Source organism: Pteronotus mesoamericanus, unplaced genomic scaffold (genome assembly GCF_021234165.1).
Source record: "Pteronotus mesoamericanus isolate MK-2021 breed Mesoamerican mustached bat unplaced genomic scaffold, CSHL_Meso_final contig_263, whole genome shotgun sequence".
NCBI classification, from domain to species: Eukaryota; Metazoa; Chordata; class Mammalia; order Chiroptera; family Mormoopidae; genus Pteronotus; species Pteronotus mesoamericanus.
In genome coordinates this window covers 782896-800883 of record NW_026555112.1, presented here as the reverse complement: position 1 = coordinate 800883, position 17988 = coordinate 782896, and the positions used below count along the sequence as shown (strand labels likewise).

The 17988-nt window shown below is 55.2% G+C and overlaps 1 protein-coding gene across 1 annotated transcript; it reads right to left on the bottom strand.

The window, feature by feature from the left end:
- Window positions 1-1287: 1287 nt before the first annotated feature.
- Window positions 1288-17585, bottom strand: IFT27 (intraflagellar transport 27). The gene is made up of 7 exons (XM_054574524.1): window positions 17186-17585; window positions 10848-10927; window positions 10440-10499; window positions 9364-9423; window positions 7376-7493; window positions 6386-6495; window positions 1288-1419 (listed from the first exon to the last, which is right to left on the bottom strand). The coding sequence occupies exons 1-7, from the start codon at window positions 17217-17219 to the stop codon at window positions 1321-1323; spliced, it is 561 nt and encodes a 186-aa protein (XP_054430499.1). The 5' UTR covers window positions 17220-17585; the 3' UTR covers window positions 1288-1320.
- Window positions 17586-17988: the final 403 nt, after the last annotated feature.

Genomic DNA, 17988 nt, shown 5'->3' with positions numbered 1-17988 from the left:
CGTGGCCACAGTGACTTCATGGTGAAAAGTAACCAGGAGAGGAAGGGGGACGGGAGGGGCCTGACCGAGATGACAAGTCGTGCCTGACATCTTTCACCTGTCATTTCACTTATCACAGTGACCTTGAAGGCAGCCTAATCATCACCCTTTGCAGATGAAAGGACCTCCACCTGCTGCGGGCCAGGCCCAGACGTGGGCGGGGGAGGGGCTGCGGCTGTGAGCCAGGCCGGGTGGTCCCTCGGCTGAGGCCCTTAGTTCTCTGACTCCGGTTCTTCATTTGTAAAATGGGAGATGACTCTCTGTTGTAAAGATTAGGTGAGCTAATACATGTCACGTGCTGAGCTCTCGGAGAGACCCGGCAGGTCGGAAACAGCGACCAGAGCCGCTTCCTCTGCTAGGTCGTCGAGACGCACTCAGGTCTGCCCACCCCCGCATCTGGCGCTGTCTGCCCAACGCCCCCACTGCCGCAAGGCCAGAGACCTGGGGACCGAAGGCGACGAAGCCCTCTGGGCTCTAGAGCCAAAAGGAGCCGGGGGCCGGGGTGAGGGTGACAGTCCGAGGCAGCCTCCGGTGCCAACCCGCGCCTGCAGCCTGATGCGGGCGGCGATGAGGAGCCTCTGTGGGTCTTTAATCAGAGGAGTGGAAGTGGTGTTTTAGGAAGATTAATCTGGCAACAGAAACAGGATGGAAAACAGTCCAGCTCAGTACAAAGAATTATGACTGCTGCCTGGCTCACCGAGAGGCGGGCCATTAAAGGAAAGTGGCCTGGTTCTGGGCTCCCTGGCGCTCAGGGTTCCCGGCAGCTGGGAGGGGCTGGCCCTCACTACGAGGCATCAGGGGAGGCCGGCAGAGGGCACTGTTCTGTCGGTGACCCTGGCCCCTTCAAGGCAGCTCTGGCCTCTGCACGACCACGAAGAGGCAGCGGAGCCCCACGTGTGAGAATCAGGAGGCCGTCAGCCCCTCAGCCCTGCGACGAGTCTCAACTGCAGCAAATTGCAGGCAGTTCCATTCCCGCTGCGGGGTTTGCGCCCCGTGGAAGGCCCTTGGTGGGGGGGGGGAGCGCCCCGTCCGGTGAGCGCCAGCCCCCACAGGAGGCGGCCGCCCTGGTCCCCACCCCGGCTCCTACGGCTGCTCTGGAACCAGCAGGCTAAGTACAAAGTGGACCCAGGGCTGCCCCGCCAGGAACGGAAGGAACTGATGCTTCTACATGTTCTCATTTTATTTAAAGCACAGTAGGTGGGACGGGCCGCGGCAACCCCGCCTTCTCGCGGCCTCCCCGGAGTCGGGCCCACTGCCAGGCGGCCGGCAGCACGCGGCCCCTCACACGAGCGCGCGGAAAGCCTCCACCTTCTCCTGGTACAGCTGGTGGAACTGCCGGGCCAGGTGCTGGAAGGGGGCTTCGTAGTTCTCCATCTCCTTCTGCGGACACAGGCGGAGAGGCCGCGTGCGGCGTGAGGCCTCGCGCAGGCGCCACGCCCACCCGTCTCGCCGCCCCCGCCCGCCACGTGGGGAGGCAGCTCTCACTGTGCCTGCGCTACCAGAAGGAAACTGTGACACGGGGAGATTAAGTAACTTGTCCAAAGCCACACACGTTTCGCAGGGGGGGAATGTTCCCACAGAGCCTGTCCTTTCAGGCTCTCACTCCATGGGAGGCAGGGTGTTAAAAGACTTCTGGCTTAGCTTTGACAAAGGCCACAGACAAATAGCCGCGAGCAAGGACCCTCACTCTAGAAGGGGGGCCAGGCTGGGCGGCCACTCGGCCTTGAGGGCAGGACTGTGCTGTGGCGTTTCCCTCCCAGAGGGAGCCGCCCCCTCACCTCTAGCTCCTGGGAGGTTCCGAGAGAAAGCCCAGGGCTGGGGGCTTAGGGGAGAATGGGGGCGTGACTGAGGCTGGCAGCTTCGGGGCCCGGCCAGGAGCGGGTTCACTGGCGCGCGAGCATCGCCCCCCTGTCCGTCCGGGGCTGCAGCTGCCCTTCCCTGGACCCGCCAGCCTGGAGCTGTCTCAACGGGACGCTGCAGGGACGGCTTCCAGGAGGGTGACGGGTCCCAGCGAGAGCAGATGGCCAGGAACCACAGCTGCGGGAGGGGTGCGGAGGCACCCTAGCCTGAGGAGCTAGCACCTCTCACGGGGAGACTGCAGGTGAGAGCGCGCCTGATGGGGGCAGGGACGGGGCACCGCTGAAGTGCTCAGAGCATCAGCCTGAGAACCGGCACGTCCTGAGGGGCCACCGCAGGTCCAGCCGAGACCCCATGCCCTCGCACCTCTCCCTTCCCCCTGCAGGCCGCGGGCCGCCAGCTGAGCTGGGGGAGGCGCAGGTGCGGGAGCGCACAAGCGGCCAGCCTGGCCCTGCTTCCCCCGGCGGGGCCGAGCGGGGCGGGGCGGGGGGAGGGGGGCAGGCAGTGGAGGCGCTGACTCGAAATTGAGTCAGGAATTTTGATAGTCACTTAATAACCAAGATAATATTTTTGTGCCTAAAGGTGCCCAAAGGACTTTCTCTTACTCTTTGGGTGCACACACGTATTAAAATTTTACGATTCAATTTATTTAAACTAAAAACGATTCAATTTATTTAAAAACAAACAAAAAAAACCCCCAACCAGATCACCCATTTCTCTCATCCCTACTCGGGCAACCACCAATCTGTTCTTTGTATCTATAAGCGTCCCGCCCCCTCCCCCCTTAAGATTTCACATATTAGAGAGATCATGCGGTAGTTATCTTTCTCTGACTTATTTCACTTAGCATGATGCCCTGAAGTTTCATCCATGTTTATGCAAATGGCAGGATTTCCTTCTTTTTTATGGGTGGCTAACATTCATATATATGTATTTATATATATATATGTATGTATATGTATGTATGTATGTATCTCACAACTTCTTTATCCATTTATCCACTGATGGACACTGAGGTGGTTTCCACATCTTGGCCACTGTGAATAATGCTGCAGTGAACATGGGGGCAAAGGTGTCTTTTCAATTTAGTGTTTTCATTTGCTTACAGTAAAGACCCAGAAATGGAATTGCTGAGCCATATAGTAGCTCTATTTTTCATTTTTGAGAAACCTACATATTTCTCCATAGTGGCTGTACTGCGTGCATAGTTTTAATTTTTTTTTAATAAACTGGCAGAAGAGAGAACCCACTACTTTCAAGGCAGCGGCTCAGCTATGAAGACACAAGGGCCTGTTTGCAAACATCCTGGCAGCTGGCAAAAGTGCAGCCTTGGTTAGAGGCAATGAACTATCCCTAGTGAACGGAAGAATTTCCAAACCAAAGGATGTTACGAAGCCATCACACTCAGTGTTTTGGGCCCAGAAGCAGGGGGCCAGTAGGTTTGCACAGAGCCCAGCTTAGAATTCAGATTCTGTGATTTGAGAAAAGCAGCCTCTGGACTCCGCCAGCCAGTAACAGAAATGCACCAAGCAAACCAGTCCGGGGGGGGGGGGGGCAAGTTACCTGGACTTTTTAGCAAGGGAATCCCAGGGCAGAGGAAACAAGCTGGCCCTGGGGAGACGGAGGTGGCAGTAAGCGCTGCGAGTGATCTGGAACAACAGGACAGTCTGGAGCCCAGAGGAGAACCCACACCAAGCTCATGACAGCTGACGACAGCGGAGCTGTCACTCTCCAGTCAGACATAAGAGAAGTAACTATTATACCTGCCAAGCACCTTGTGTTGGGCGCACTGTAAACTCCTAGGCAACGCCCATGTCAAATATTAGAACTGGACCCCTATTTTACACCATTCACAAAAATTAATTCAAAATGGAGGAAGACATGAACTTAAGACCTAAAACCAGCCCTGGCTGGCGTGGCTCAGTGGACTGAGTGCCTGCCTGCGAACCAAAGGGTCGCAGGTTTGATTCCCAGTCAGGGCACAAGCCTGGGTTGCGGGCCAGGTCCTCAGTAGGAGTTGTACAACAGGCAACCACCCATTGATGTTTCTCTCCCTCTCTTTCTCCTTTCCTTCCCCTCTCTCTAAAAATAAATAAATAGAATCTTAAAAAAAAAAAAAAAATACCAAAGACCTAAAACCATAAAACTCCCAGAAGAAAATATCAGGAAAAAGCTCCTTGACATTGATCTTGGCAGTAACACCAAAGGCACAGGTAACAGCAGCAAAAATCAACAAGTAGGACTATATCAAACTAAAAAGCTTCTGCACAGCAAAAGAAATTATCAACAAAATGAAAAGTAACCTATGGAATGGGAGAAAATATTTGCAAACCACACATCTGATAAGGGTTTAGTATCCAAAATATGCAACTCAGACATCTCAAGAGCAAAAACATGAATAATCTGATAAAAAATGGGTAAAGGACCTGATTAGACATTTTTTCAGAGAAAATATTCAAATGGCCAATAGGTACACAAAAAAGGTGCTCAGCATCACTAATCACCAGAGAAATGCACATCAAATCCACCATGAGATGTCACTTCACACCTGTTGAAATGGCTCATCAAAAGACAAGATGTAACCAGTGTTGGCGAGGATGTGGAGAAAAGGGAACCCTGTGCACTGTGGGTGGGAACGCAGACTGGCGCAGCCACCGCGGGAGCAGCATTATGCTCGGTGAAATAAGTCAGAGAAAGACAAAACTGTATGATCTCACTTGTGTGTGGAATGTGGAAAAAAGCCCTTATGGAAGCAGAGAGCAGATTGGTAGTTGCCGGGGACAGTGTCGGGGGTCGAGGGGGCGCATGGGTGCAGGTGGCCAAAGAGTACAAACTTCCACTTTTAAGATGAGTGATTTCTGGGGATGGAATTAAAAATTTTAAAAATCAACTCAGGGAGCCATGTAGGCACTGCCCTTAGGCCCGCTGGACGGCTGCACCGCGTTCAGTAGGGAGAGAGGAGGCAATGAGTGTGGTGTCAAGACTTGGCTGTGTCTCAAACAGCATCTCGTTATGTTTCCTTTTTAATTACAGCTTTCTTAACCGGGCTGCCTCAGGGGGGACTAGTTAACTCGCACAGTTAATACTGAGTGCTTAACTGCAGCTTCCTCAAGCACGATTTATACCCGCCCGTGCCAACAGCGCGCAACACACACCGGAGTTTAGTGCCCGCAGCCCAGTGGCCTCTGGTGACCCATGTGTTGGGGTAGGTGTTAATTTTGGGATTCCATCAAGAGTTCCAGGGTGCTTGGGGCGTTGGGGTGAGGAGCAGTTGCGCAAATGTGAATGTTGAGGGGGAATACTAAAATATTGTTTGCTGTGGGTAGTACGTGCTATGTAACAATGCTATATACCGCAAAAGCTTGCTAATTTGAACATTGTTAATTTAGCATTTGTAATCACTGGGCCAGAGGCAAGAGTGGCTTTTCTCTTTGAACAAGAGTGGCTTTTCTTTGAACAATCTATGAATTCAAGGATTTAATAAATCATAAAAGTGTAAACAAGATTACTGGGGGAAATATTTACACTGTTAGAAAGTTCCCACATACGGAGTGCTTACTATGTGCCAGACTTGGCGCTAAGTGTTTTTATATTCACCTTCTCACTGAATTTTCCTGTCTGCTACTCAGTGAGGAGCAGCGCAGGGAAGTGGGGCGCGGCAGCCAGCACCTGTGCCCCGTGGCTCTGGGGTGGACAACAACTCTGGGCAGCTCCCGCGGGGCCGGTCTTTACTTCACTCCCCTCTGCGGGACACTGTCACACAAGCACGTCTGATTGGTAAAGCCTGAGTCACATGCGTGTACCTTAGCAGCAGGGAGGCTGGAAGCTCAAAACTCCCAACACAGGAAGGGGTTCACCAGCCCTGGATGGCAAAATTCATCAAGTGTGTGCACCAAGGGTGCCAGCAAAAACTGCTTGGATTGTCCCCCACCAGTAGGGCTACTGCTGATTCTGCCAAAGGACAGTTTGTGGCCTGGAGTCACCTTGGGGCTGTGGCAAGGTGGGACAAGGAGTTCTGAGGGGAATCGGAAGCTACGGACCCTGATCCGGGCTCAACCCTCGACTAGTCATGTAACACTGGGCCAAGACACTTCACCTGCTCAACATGGCAGTGGGAACTGGGGCACCAGCTCCTGTTCATGGGGCTGAACGTGAGGATCTATGAAGTCATGTTCCAGCAATGCCTACCCCCTGGTATCTCATGCAAACGTCAAGTGTCACTGTGATTGGACACAGTCCACTTGTATTTTTCACTAGCTGAGATACAACGTTTCCCGGGTGGCTGGCTGATCTGCTTTATTGAAATGTGTGAGTGACTCTCGCTGTAATGAGAAAAGGTCTTGGGCAAAGGATGTAAAACATCAGTTCCAAATTCAACTCCGCGTATGGTGGAAGAGCAACTCAATCAAAGCCTGTGGGGTCATGTGAAAAACTGCTTCCAGCAGAGGCCCACTCCAGACTTGGCCGCGGAGGAAGCGGAGACACTTACCACGGATGTTTCGAAACATTCCAGGCCTTGGCCCAGCGCCCACGCCCGGGCCTGAGCCGGCTCCACCACTCGCCGGCTGGCCAGGTCCGTCTTGTTGCCCACTAACACGCCTGCTCGAAAGAAACAACCAAAGCGTCGCATTTCACGGGCCGCCTGGGAGGCCGGCTAGGAGAGCAAAGAGCAAGCAGGCTGATTCTGAGGGGCATTAAAGATCGAGTGACAGGGTCCCTGGTTCGAGGCGGTGAGCAAGGCAGGGACACTAACATGTCGACCCCCAAGGGCCACCGCAGAGCAGGCTTTGCTTTTCACACAAGCTCCTGCTTGGCCCTTTCCCTGGACTTCCTCTGTAGCTGCCTGCTTTGTCGCCTGAGGGCTGCAAGCGCCCTGAAGAGGGGGCCAAATTTATGCGAGCATTTGCGATAAACTCCTGGCTCATGGAGCAAACTTTAAAAATGGTCATTAATACTAATCTGAGGACTGGGCTCAGAGTCAGGGATTCGGAGGTAATTTAGTTCTGTCCCCAGCTGCATAAGCTGCAGCTAATTTCTGAGCCTGTCTCTGGAGATCGTTTTTCCTGGTCTATAATGAGGAGAATTTGTTGATCTCATACAGGGATGAAAAATAAACTGATTTAAAGCATTCAGAAGTGACAACAGCACTTGCATGTTTACTTGGGCCCCGCATACAGGAGAAAATGAGGCATTTGTCCTGTGTTACCTTTCCAGAAATAACAGCCCGTGCTCCCGGCACAGCCCCTTCCCCTTTGTTACCTGAGTCTCCCCACAGCCCCACAAGGTGGGTGTCATCGTGCCCATTTTACAGACTCAGAGGTGTGTGGGAACTCACTGAGGTTTCTCTGCACAGGCCGGAACATCCCACTCAAAGCCCAGGGCACCCCTTTTTGCACCCACAGCCAGCTCTGCAATGACCTTGTGCTCAACTCGAAAAGGAGAGGTGCTTCTGGCAAACCTGGGTGCCCGCAGGTCCTACCTGGGAGGGAGGTGCCTGGCACCTGTGACTGCGCCTTCTCCAGCCACTTACTGCAGTTGCTGAAGGACTGCTCATCGGTCACATCATAGACGAGACACAAGACATTGGGACTCTCCCACTGTGCAAGAGGGACAGGGTGAGCACATCAGTGACAGTGAAAGTGACTTCTAGGGTGGGAGAAAATGGGGCTAGTTTTCTGGGAAGGGACACGTGGATGGAGGGAAATGAAAAACTGTAAAGGTGACGTGAGTCAGACAACTGAGCCCCACCCACAGAAGAAATCAATTCACCCAAAGGAATGAATGGAGGGGCGGGGTCACGGCGGGGAGGGCGCAGGAGGAGGTCTACAGCGGGAGCTCACGTCCCTCCCAGGCTCTCTGCCGGGGCCCTGGGCCTCATCGGGAACCCCCAGCCTCGCCTGCTGGCCTCGGGGTCCCTGCTGCGCAGTGGCAGTGCGGGGTCAGACACACTTTCAACACCAGGGTGGGCTGCGGCTTCTCTGCCCGCCGCTGGCCTCCGCAATCCATCCGTGCTCGCATCCCTACTGACGGCCCACTACAGTGCACGAGGTACGCCTTCCTGCGCTGCAGGCCCGGGAGAGCATCTTCTCTTTCCTCGACCCGCCATCTGGACGCTCCTGTGCTTACATCTCCTTAAAAAGGGCCGCCTTTCCACAATGCGCAGGGCGCTTTCTGCTTCTCCTGCGGTGCATCAGCCCTCATCCAAACCAGACCACTGGACAGGGCCCAGTGTCCCGGTTAAGAACCAGCGCTATGCCCTCAGGGGCTCTCACCTTCAGGAGCTGCTCAGAGTCCTGGGACATCCTGCTGCTCGGCACTGGGCCATACAATGGCCCTGCTCAGGCTGGGATGCGTGGGACCCGTGGCCACACCCTGGTCCCTGCAGACCCCCGCCCGGTGCAGGGAGAGCCTGGGTTACTTCTGAGGTGTCGTCACCTCCCAGGGTGTGAGGAAGAATCCTTTTCCCTCCAGTTGTCCTTGGAAGGGCAGCCCAGAGTCACTCCAGAGGACTCACCTCGCTGCCCTCAAGGCCACCCTGGCTCCCAGAGGCCTCCGGGGTGGGAGGAGCATGGACAACACCAAACTCACACCTTCACACCACAGACGAACCCCGGAGCTCGTGCTAGAATTACACTGACCACACCCCCCCCATGCCTGCAGGAGACCCCTCCTTCCTCGAGCCGAGCCCCAACGAGGGACCCAGGCGAGTCCCAGGATCGAGTGGGAGCTGGGGCAGGAAGCCTGGAGGCAGGGCGTGAGCCGATCGCGGCCCTGGCCTCCTGCCGGCGGGGCAGCACCCAGCACCAGGCTGTGCACATAATAGGAAGGCATGCAGTGAACATCATGCCTTTCTCTTAGACAACAAGGAAAAAGGGGGCAGGAAACAATTTCTATTAAAATGTAGCCGTTCTTGGAAAGGCAGGGGAGGGCTCTGGAGAGCGCAACCTTTCTAATTAGCTCAGTGGCCCAGATTAGCGGCACTGTTACCTGGGAAGGAATGGCAGGCTGGAGCCCGAGAGGGTGGCAGGGTGGCTGGCTGGCTGGGCGTGAGGAGCCCTGGGCTGCAAGGGTATGTCCCTGAGCCGGGCCCACGGGACCAGGGAGCGGGCCGGGAAGGTGGGCCTCACGAAGGGGCCCCTGGAGCACCTCACATTCTGGGGGGTTGCGCAGGAGGGCTGAAAGGGCACCGTCGGGAGGGGTCTGCTCAGGAGGAGGGAGGCCCCAGAGTGGGCGGCTACGAGGACCGAGCCACCCAGCTCTGGCACATTTGGGACCTGGGGGGAATCGCATGCCTGAGTCACTCCCACGAGCCCAGGGGCCACCAGTCCCAAGGCTGGGAGGAGGGCCCCTTCCAGAACTCTGTCACGATACCAGAGCGCAGCGAAGTATCTGTGAGAGCGAGGTAAAGGAGCAAACCTTTTGGCGGGAGATGGTGGGGGTCAGGAAATAAAACAACAGGCTACTTGCCAATTTATCCAGCATTTCAGAAAACAGCTCCTTGCCAGCAGAGTCAAAGATGAAGAGCTCCTAGAATCAGAAAGGTGTGTCCTAAAAATGTCTGTCCACACGGGGTCGGGGGTGGGGGGGTCGGACCTCTGTGGCATGGAGGCTGCCCCGCCTCCCCAGGGCCGTGGTAGGTGACAGGGAGGGGGCGACCTCCAGGGTGCCGGAGAGGCAGGACCGCAGCTTCCCGCACTGACCAGCGCGCTCTGTGCGGCGCTCACCTTTCCTACCCTCAAGTGCAGAACTACCAGGAACAAGTTGCCTTCCCACCTGGCAGAACAGAATGCTAAGCAGGCTGACAAGTGCTCTGGTTTCCAAAAGGTCACTCTGCACTTTGTTAACCAAATTGATTTTCAAATCTTAAAACCACTCTTTTAAAGGAGGTCACTGAGAAGGCCTGGGAAGGCGTGTAAAGTAGGACAGTCTGTCACCATTCTGGACGGCCACAGTGTGATCCTGATGGAGGACGCAGGGTGACCCTTCCAGCCCCAGGCCAGACCGCAGCCAGCCTGTGGCAGAGCCCCTCCCCAGCGCTGTCGCCTAGGGGGTCTCCCCTACTTGCCCTCTTCAGCTCCCTGCAGGCGGTGGGCATTCCTGGCTGGCTTCCAACCCCGGCACATGCTGTCTGAATGTGAGCGCGGTGATCCGAGCCGCACGCAGGTTACCTGGGCATCGTCTTATCCCTTCTCTCTGCATCACACACCTCTTTAAGAACCTGGTGATTCTCAAATCTTCTCCCCGGGAAAGCACATACACGCATAACATCTCGTGATTCAATTTCAAGAGTTGTGGGGTCCCAGAGAGGGACCCAGGTTCAGAAACTTGACAGATAAGTTCGGTGAGGGCAAGGCCCGTATTTCAGTCTTAACTTCCTTGTCTTCCGCTCTCCCTAGAATGCGTCCTCTGTTCCACCATTCTGTTCGCAAATGCTCACTCGAGTCCAGGCCACGTCCTGGCACCCCACCTCCCATAGGGAGGACAACGGTGACGGGGCCCAGCTACAGGGGCACTGACTCTCTCAGGTCAAGGGCACCACTTACCACGCTGTCCCCTGTGTCAGGAACTGGCACCGTCTTCACCACCAAATCCGTGCCTGTGGTCTGCGAGGGAAACCAAGAACATGTGTGTCGGAGGGCCCCAAGGGGTGTCACACAGGAGCACACGACAAGTACCAGCACCCAGGAAACATAGCCTCGGCGCAAGCATTGGTGTCCTGGACTCACTTTTGGTGCAGACGTCAGACCTACCGGTCTTGTCCGACTCCCTGCCCAGAACCGAGCTGCGCGTGGTGACTGAGCTAACCACAGGCTGGTCTGCCCTGGGGCTTTTGGGAACACACTTCCCCATGGTCATCCCAGCAGCCTCTCGGGGCTGCTCAGGGCAATTTGCAAGCCTGTGTGACCCCTGCACTGAGGGCTTCGGCCAGGCCTACAGCCCCCACAGCTCACCAGGGTATAGTTCTTCTGGAAATGGGCTCCATCGCTGCGGAAGATCTGCGCCAGGGCGGTCTTGCCCACTGCGGGGTCTCCTGGGAGGACAGAGTACCGGAAAGACATCACCTCCATCCTAGCCTGACCTGAGAGCTTCCCACCGCAGAACGCTTGTCTAGAAACCACACTTCAGGGAGTTCTCAGAGAAAACGCACTCAGTTCTCATGGGAACTTGCTGTGAGGTCACTGGCAGGGCAATGGGTGCACGAGACCCATCTTCAAATCCCACAATGGCCACATTTCTCCAAGGCCAATCCTTTCATCCACAACAGTGGACCCAGAAGGTAACAGAGCTGAAGGCAGGTGTCAGAGCACCGGAAACAGAGCTGCTGCTCTTCCGCGACACATGCCCTGCGGGGGAACCTGTCACTTTCAAACTGGAGTTTACTTTGAAGTCCTAGAGGTAAAGAGGTGTGGCCAGGCCCACGGACAGGCTCAGCTGACGGACCAAACCAAGCTGAGGTTAGAGTTTCTGTATACCATTATTTTGGTGCAGGTGGGAGTTAGGAGGGTTTCTGCATTTGTCGGGGGGTGGGGAGGGGAAGATGCTATGCTCACCATCCTGAAATCCGTTTCCAAGTGATACGCTGCCCCTCCACCTGCCCAGGGGCCAAGTCTGTCTGCAGCAGCGCCTATTTTCTCCAGGCTCACCTCACACCCCACGGGTTTCCCGCCTCGGTGTCCTGTTAGTCCGCAGCCCCGGAAATGGGCATTTCAAAGCTAAAGGTTTATGTATGTCACAGCTCCAGCCTGACAGCTGGACTTCTCCCAGGGCTGTTGGGACAGTTTAATTTGGAGCTCCTCCTGCGCCCCCCCTTCACCACCGTGTCCTTCCCACCTCCGCACCGATGGCACCGACGGGCCTGCTAGGCCTCCTTCCATGCCGCGCCGTTTGTTTGCAAGCCCTTCTCCACCTTGGGAGTCTCACACGAACGCCCCGCCATCATTGAGCCCCCAGACAGGACACCCGTGCCCAGCTTTCTCCCCACGGCACTCGTGTCCCGACCTGCACCTGGTGGCGCAATCTCTTCACCTTTGCTTCCTATTTCACAGTCAGCTCAACGCTTCTCTTCACTTGACTTCCTGATAGCCTCCCGCTCTGTTCGCTTTTCAGTTTTGACTTTTCTCACCTATAATTTTCTCTTGTGAGACAATGATTTGACTTACTCATGGTATATTTCATTTCACGTTAATTCCTCCGGGTTTAAATGAGCTATTCAGGTCTTGCTTTTCTAGTATTTGCTACCATGTCTTGCAAGGGAAATAACACAGGTGGAGCCTGCCTCCTGAACTCACTCATACAATCTCATTCAATCTGCCCCTCCCCGCACCCCGGATTATCATTAACCTCATCTGACAGGTGAAGGTCTCCCTGGGATCCCAACATCATGCTCTCTGGGCCTGACTCCGCTCCTCTCCTCCAGCTCAGGGACCCTTCTGACCCATTTTTAGCGCAGGCCCTCGTCACTGCAGCCCTCCATGACACTGGGGGCAGCCACAGGCTGGAGTGTCAGCCAGCGCCCACCCGTCTCCGAGTGCAGAGCGCACATCACTCTCCTTGCTTTATGACGGCTCCCACCCTCCCGACTCCTATTTGGCTTCTGAATTCAGTTGGAAATTGGCTCTTCCTGCTTGTGAAATTCCCCACAGATTTGTCCTGGTTAATTTCATAAATCTTCCTTCCGACTGCCAGTGGCAGTCACGCACACTTAGGGAGAGCGTCCTGTGTCGGCTGGGGAGGGATCCGAGCACAGTGAGGGGGGAGCGGACAGGCACGTTTGCAGAGCAACAAGACGACAAGTGCAAATTCAAACAGCACAAGCTGAGAACCCGAGCGTCTGAGGGTGCATCAAGGAAGGAAGGAATGAGTCGTTTCGTCGGTGGGCAGACTTCCCAGCGGCGAGGCCGAGCCTGGGGGTGATGGCAGGGAGGGGCGCTGCTTGACAGAGCGGGTGACATTTGCAAAGGCACAGTGCTAGGGTGACCGCAGAATCGCCAGGTCCGATGGCCTTTTCTCAGTCCTCATGCTCCTTGCTGTCTCGGAGGGTGAGTCAGCCTGAAGCAGCCCCCTCCTTCCTGAGCCCTCTGGCCTGGTGGCCCCGGCGACCCTTCCCTGGCCTGGTCCCCCTGCCTTTCCGCCTACTCCTGCCTCCCAAACGAGGGCAGCCCTGTGCGTCTGTCTTGGCCCTCTGCTCCCATTTCCTCAGCCCCCGTTACTCTCGCTACCTTGACTGCCGCTGTGGAATGACAGGCCGCCACGCAGTCTGTCTACAGCCTGGCTCAGGTGGAGCCCCTGGGCCCTGAGCAGTCTCGTCCCCACCTCATCTGCTCGTGATGTCACCATTCACGCTCATTGTCCTCAGTCTTCACCCACAGTCACCTCTGACTCTCCTCCTTCCTCCCACGTTCAGTCTCCTCATTCCTGACTCCCACGTGACCTTGCTGTCACTGGCCACGGTGCCCGGTTACCTCACACCTGGGCTTCTGCCGCCGCCCCCGGCCCGCCAGCGCTGGGGCGAGGCTCCTCGCTGCAGTGACTCTCCGTGCTGCCCTGCTGCCCCCTTTGGCCTTCCGGGTCCTCCCCGTGGAGTTCAGTCCCACACTAAACCCTCGCCGCCGGGACACCTCGTGCAGCTGCTGTGCTTTTCTTGGACCGACTTCCGTAGCACGTGGGGCGAGCCCGGAAATGGGCATCTCAAAGCTAAAGGTTTGTGTATGTCACAGCTCCAGCCTGACAGCTCGACTTCTCCCAGGGCTGTTGGGCCGCAGACGTGCTTGGGGCTTGGCACGGCCCCGCGTCTCGAGACGCAGACCCTCCGGGCGGTCTGAAACTGGCTCAGCTGCGTCTTGCCCTGTCCCCGGGGCCGAGCTCCCTGCTGGTGGGCAGCGGGTACCAGCGATCGGCGGCAGGGGGCGGCCCGCACGCTGGGGGCGGAATTCCTGAGGCGCCACCCGAGCCGGCAGCCTCCCTGGGGGTCTGGGTCCTGCCCTGTGGGGTTCTTCTTTTCAAGCTTCCCGCAACCCCTCCCCCCGCTACCGTTCCGTGTCACCGCAGTGTTTTCCTCCTGCCTTCCTCAGCCTTCAGCACCGGTCGAACCGATTCCCTGTGTTAAAATTTCTCTGTTGAAATGCCTAATGTATTTTCTGCTTTCTTGACAGGGTCTTGCCTGAAAACACCCCCCCGCCCCGGACCCTCTCCTTTTCGTATTCTCCCCTGAGCCCGGGCCTGAGCCCACCCGAGCCCGGCGCCACAGACGGCCGCTCCCACAGGGCCCGCCCGGGACCCCTCCCCCGCAGCCTGCTCTCCGACTATCCCTACACAACACCTCCGCTCCACACGTCCATCCTCTGTGTGTGTGTGTGTGTGTGTGTGTGTGTACCTGTAATAGCAAATACATTTTTCTTTTTTTATTGAGGAAACATTGGTTAGTAACATTATACACAGGGCCCGGCAGAAGTATGGCCGATAGGGTAATAAAATGGGTGGAATAATTTATATTTCAATTCGAACATTTCACCTAAAATGTCCTATAGTATGCCTTGGTGTGATATTGTTATGTGACAGAATTACATGCTTATGATTTTGTAATAAAAGATTTTATAATAGAGAAGGGGCATTATTTGTGCCGGACCCTGTGCGTACATTGTAACTCGGTATGTGTGTACCTATTTCCTTGATCTCTGGAAATCCCTCCTTCCAGGTCTCCCGAGTCCAAGTCCAATCCTGCACAGCCTCTGAAGGTCAACTCTCCGTCCTGTGCCTTTACCTGTGCGGCCCCCATGGCTCACACCACTGCTGGCATGAGACCTGCTGTCACAACAGCCTTCCGGTGAGGCACCACTGCCATCGCCAGGTACACTGAGAGGAGTAAACCCCAGCGCTGAGGGCGCTGGCTCCAGCTCCATCCCTTACTGCGTGATGAGCTGCGTGACCTTGGGCCAGCAGTCTTGGGGCCTCTGTTGTCCTATGTGCAAAACGGGGATAACAGCACCTATTTTACAGAATTTTTCTGAGGATTTAATGAGTTCATCTGTACAGTGCCTACCAGATGTTAAGCATAGTTAAGTGATCGTTAGGTAAGTAACATGCAGACAAACGTCAAGTGTTGTTCTCTCCCCGGACCGAGCCAGCACAGTCAGCAGCTGCGCCCTGCAGTCCTTCCCTGGTGCCCGGCGCACAGAGGGCCTGCATTCTGTTTGCTGCATTGTATGTTACTATGTACGTCTCCGCGCTCCCTAGGGGCTGTCCTGACTCATCCCTTGGCCTACCAAGTCCTGCACGGTGACTTATACTTAGTAGGTGCTCAGTAAATATCTGTCGAATAAATAAGCACTTGAATTGAACATCAGGTCCTTTAGCGACTAGTTATGTGAGAAAAAAAAGGTAGATTAACTCAACTGAAACAGGCCTGTGAGGGGCAGGGAGCAACAAAACCAGAGAAGGGTGTGTGTGGGGGCAGTGGAAACAGGGATTTGGTGGGGAGGGGTGGGTGGAGCTGATTCACTGTGCTGACGTCTTCGGGTCCCTGGAAGTTCCAAGAGGAGCTTCCCTGAGGCTTGCAAAGGAGGCTGCAGGTTGAGGGCTTAGGCTGGAGTTCAGGAATCCCTTGGGCGTGGTTGAAACCAAGGGAAGCAGTGCCTGAGGGAGCGGGTGGAAGGAAGGGCAAGGAGCCTAGAATGGAGGCTTGAGGACAGCACAGCTGGGGGCTGAGGGCGAAGCCCTGGAAATCAGATCGCCTGGGTCTAGGTCCCAGCTCTACCACATCCGCTGTGTGGCCCGGGGCAATGTCTTGACCCCTCTGGGCCTCAGCTGCGCCACCTCTAAGTGACGATGACAACGATACTGACCCCACAGAGCTGTCGAGGACTCAGTGGGATGACAGTGGGGACGGTCTGCACAGCGCTGGCACGTGGACAGTGCTCCGTAAGCTAGCTCCATGACGGGAGTGCAGTTGAAAAAAGAAATAAAAAACGGTTCAAGAGAAAAGCCCCCTTTTAAAAAATGTAACTTCAGAAAATAAAAACCTCCCCACCTTATCCATGAGGTTAAACTGCGGCTCAGAGAAGCGCTTTGTCCCGGAGGACACAGCCAATGAGAGGAGCGGCTGGAATTATTTTTGCTACACGATATTGCCTCCCTGGCGCCCTGGAAACTAGGGCCTCTCTTCAGAACCATCCATTTCTTTTGCTCCACGATGATTTGAGTTACTGTTGTCAGTCATCTTGCTCTGTGACCCTTTTATTTCCAAATTAGAAGTCATTAAAATGATCGTTTATTTCCGTCTGGAAGAGATGAATCAAAAAAAGAAGAATCTCTTTTTTCTCATTATGATTTCTCGCTGCTTCTTTCCTGAGCTGGTCAAGGAACCCTGGTTCCAGGCCACAGACAGGCTTCAAGAGTAACGCAGGTGAAGAATTTCGGAGGTGGGCAGATCTGGGGGGATTGATATCCTGCCTATGACCTTCCCTCACTAGGGGTGACCTTGGGCAAGAGGCTTTACCTCTTAGTAAGATCAGAAGACTACAGCATCCACCCCAGCATGGTACTGGGAGAAGGTGAAATGGAATAGCTGTGCCTGGCAGGCAGCAGGGACTCAGTGAAGTACATACTTGTTCTGTGGTCCCAGGTCTCTAATCCAGGCAAATGGTTTTCTAAATGTGCAGTGTGGTACAAAGAGAGCACCATAAATGTGAATGCCACGTATTCATTCATTCTACAAATATTTACTGAGGACCTACTAGCTTCCAGATATTGTTCATGTGCTTGGGATGCATCAGTCAACAAAACAAAGATTCCTGACTTTGGGGGATTTAACACTTATGTTCCCCTTAGTGTGGGCGCGGTACAGTAACTTTGGGTTTTAAAGAAAACACGTGCGCTTTTTGTAAACTCTGGTCAACGGTACAGTCTCTAACCCCTGTTATCAGAAGGGGGGCGGGGATCAGGAAAAATCCCCTAAGGAAAGATAACCAAAGCCATTGACGCCTAACGCGTGGTTTAGTTGAAGCACCTTTGGTGTGCTTAGCCTGCTGTTCATCGAGTCTACGTCTCCCGAGCACAACTCAGACTGGTGAAGGCGGTCTCAGAATACAGCAGGGCGCCGGGGAAATCAGCCGCAGCTACCACTGTGCTCTGGAAGAATAGCTCTTCCCCGCCTAATAGAATCTACACTATTAGTAATTGCATTAACTCGTTTTTGGGCGAAAGGGAGAGAGGGTAGACAATTTACGTGAACAAAAGCTCTCGATATCTTATGAGGTTTCTGGACTCCAGACATTGTACATTTCAGACTCACCTGCCAGAATGCATTTGGCTGCCAGCTTCACCATGGTAACCAATCACCTCCACGGACCAGACCGGAAAAGGGCGGTTGCTAGAGGCGCTGGGGCCTGTGGCCGCGGTGGGGACGGGGACAGATGGTCCCGGACACTCTAGGCAGGACAGGGAGCGGCTATCGGGCGCTAGGGTTGGGGCGAGGGCACAGGGGATCGCCAGGTGGAGCCCTGTTCAAGTTCTGACGGAAGGGGCCTGGAAGGTGCCAGCGAGGTGTTGCGGTTCTCGGCTCTCGTACCCGGCCCAGCCTCCTGCCAGTGGGGATCATCAGGAAGTGGGACCCCACTATACTGAGTTCCCAAGCACCGCGCCAAACGAACTGACCAAGTAGCCGCTGTCTGCCTGTCCCGCCTCCTCGGCCTTCTCGCTGAGCCTCGATTGGCTGCCACCACAAAGTCCCGCCCAAAGCTTTTGGGGGACCCGTGGGAGAAGGAGGAGGGGCTAACAGACCTTCCTTGTAAGACAATTCGTAGTAACGTCTGCTCTTCAAGCTTACTCCCTTGGCTAATGGTTGTAAAAAATACCAATCATTTCCACATCTTATTCCTCTGCACTGACGGAAAGTTCAGGGAAAACAAGCTCCAACGTCTTGTAGCCAGAGATGGACAAAAAAAGCTTTCTGATTGGCCAGAAGCTGGCTTGGCCCATCTTCGGGAGGAATGGGGGTTCGTCGTATCCCCTTGCCCTCCTGGATGTGGATTCTCCCACTAGTGGCCGGGTCGAGAGCGCGGGAGGCTGGAGCGGCGCCTGCGCGGTAGACCAGGC

Excerpts from the sequence above, each read along its gene's own strand:
- IFT27 (XM_054574524.1), bottom strand. The coding sequence starts at position 17,219 with ATGGTGAAGCTGGCAGCCAAATGCATTCTGGCAG. Across the intron at positions 9,424-10,439 it reads CTGACACAGGGGACAGCGTG|GAGCTCTTCATCTTTGACTC; the intron begins GTAAGTGGTGCC and ends TTCTGATTCTAG. Across the intron at positions 6,496-7,375 it reads GCCAGGCACCTCCCTCCCAG|GCGTGTTAGTGGGCAACAAG; the intron begins GTAGGACCTGCG and ends TCTTTCGAGCAG.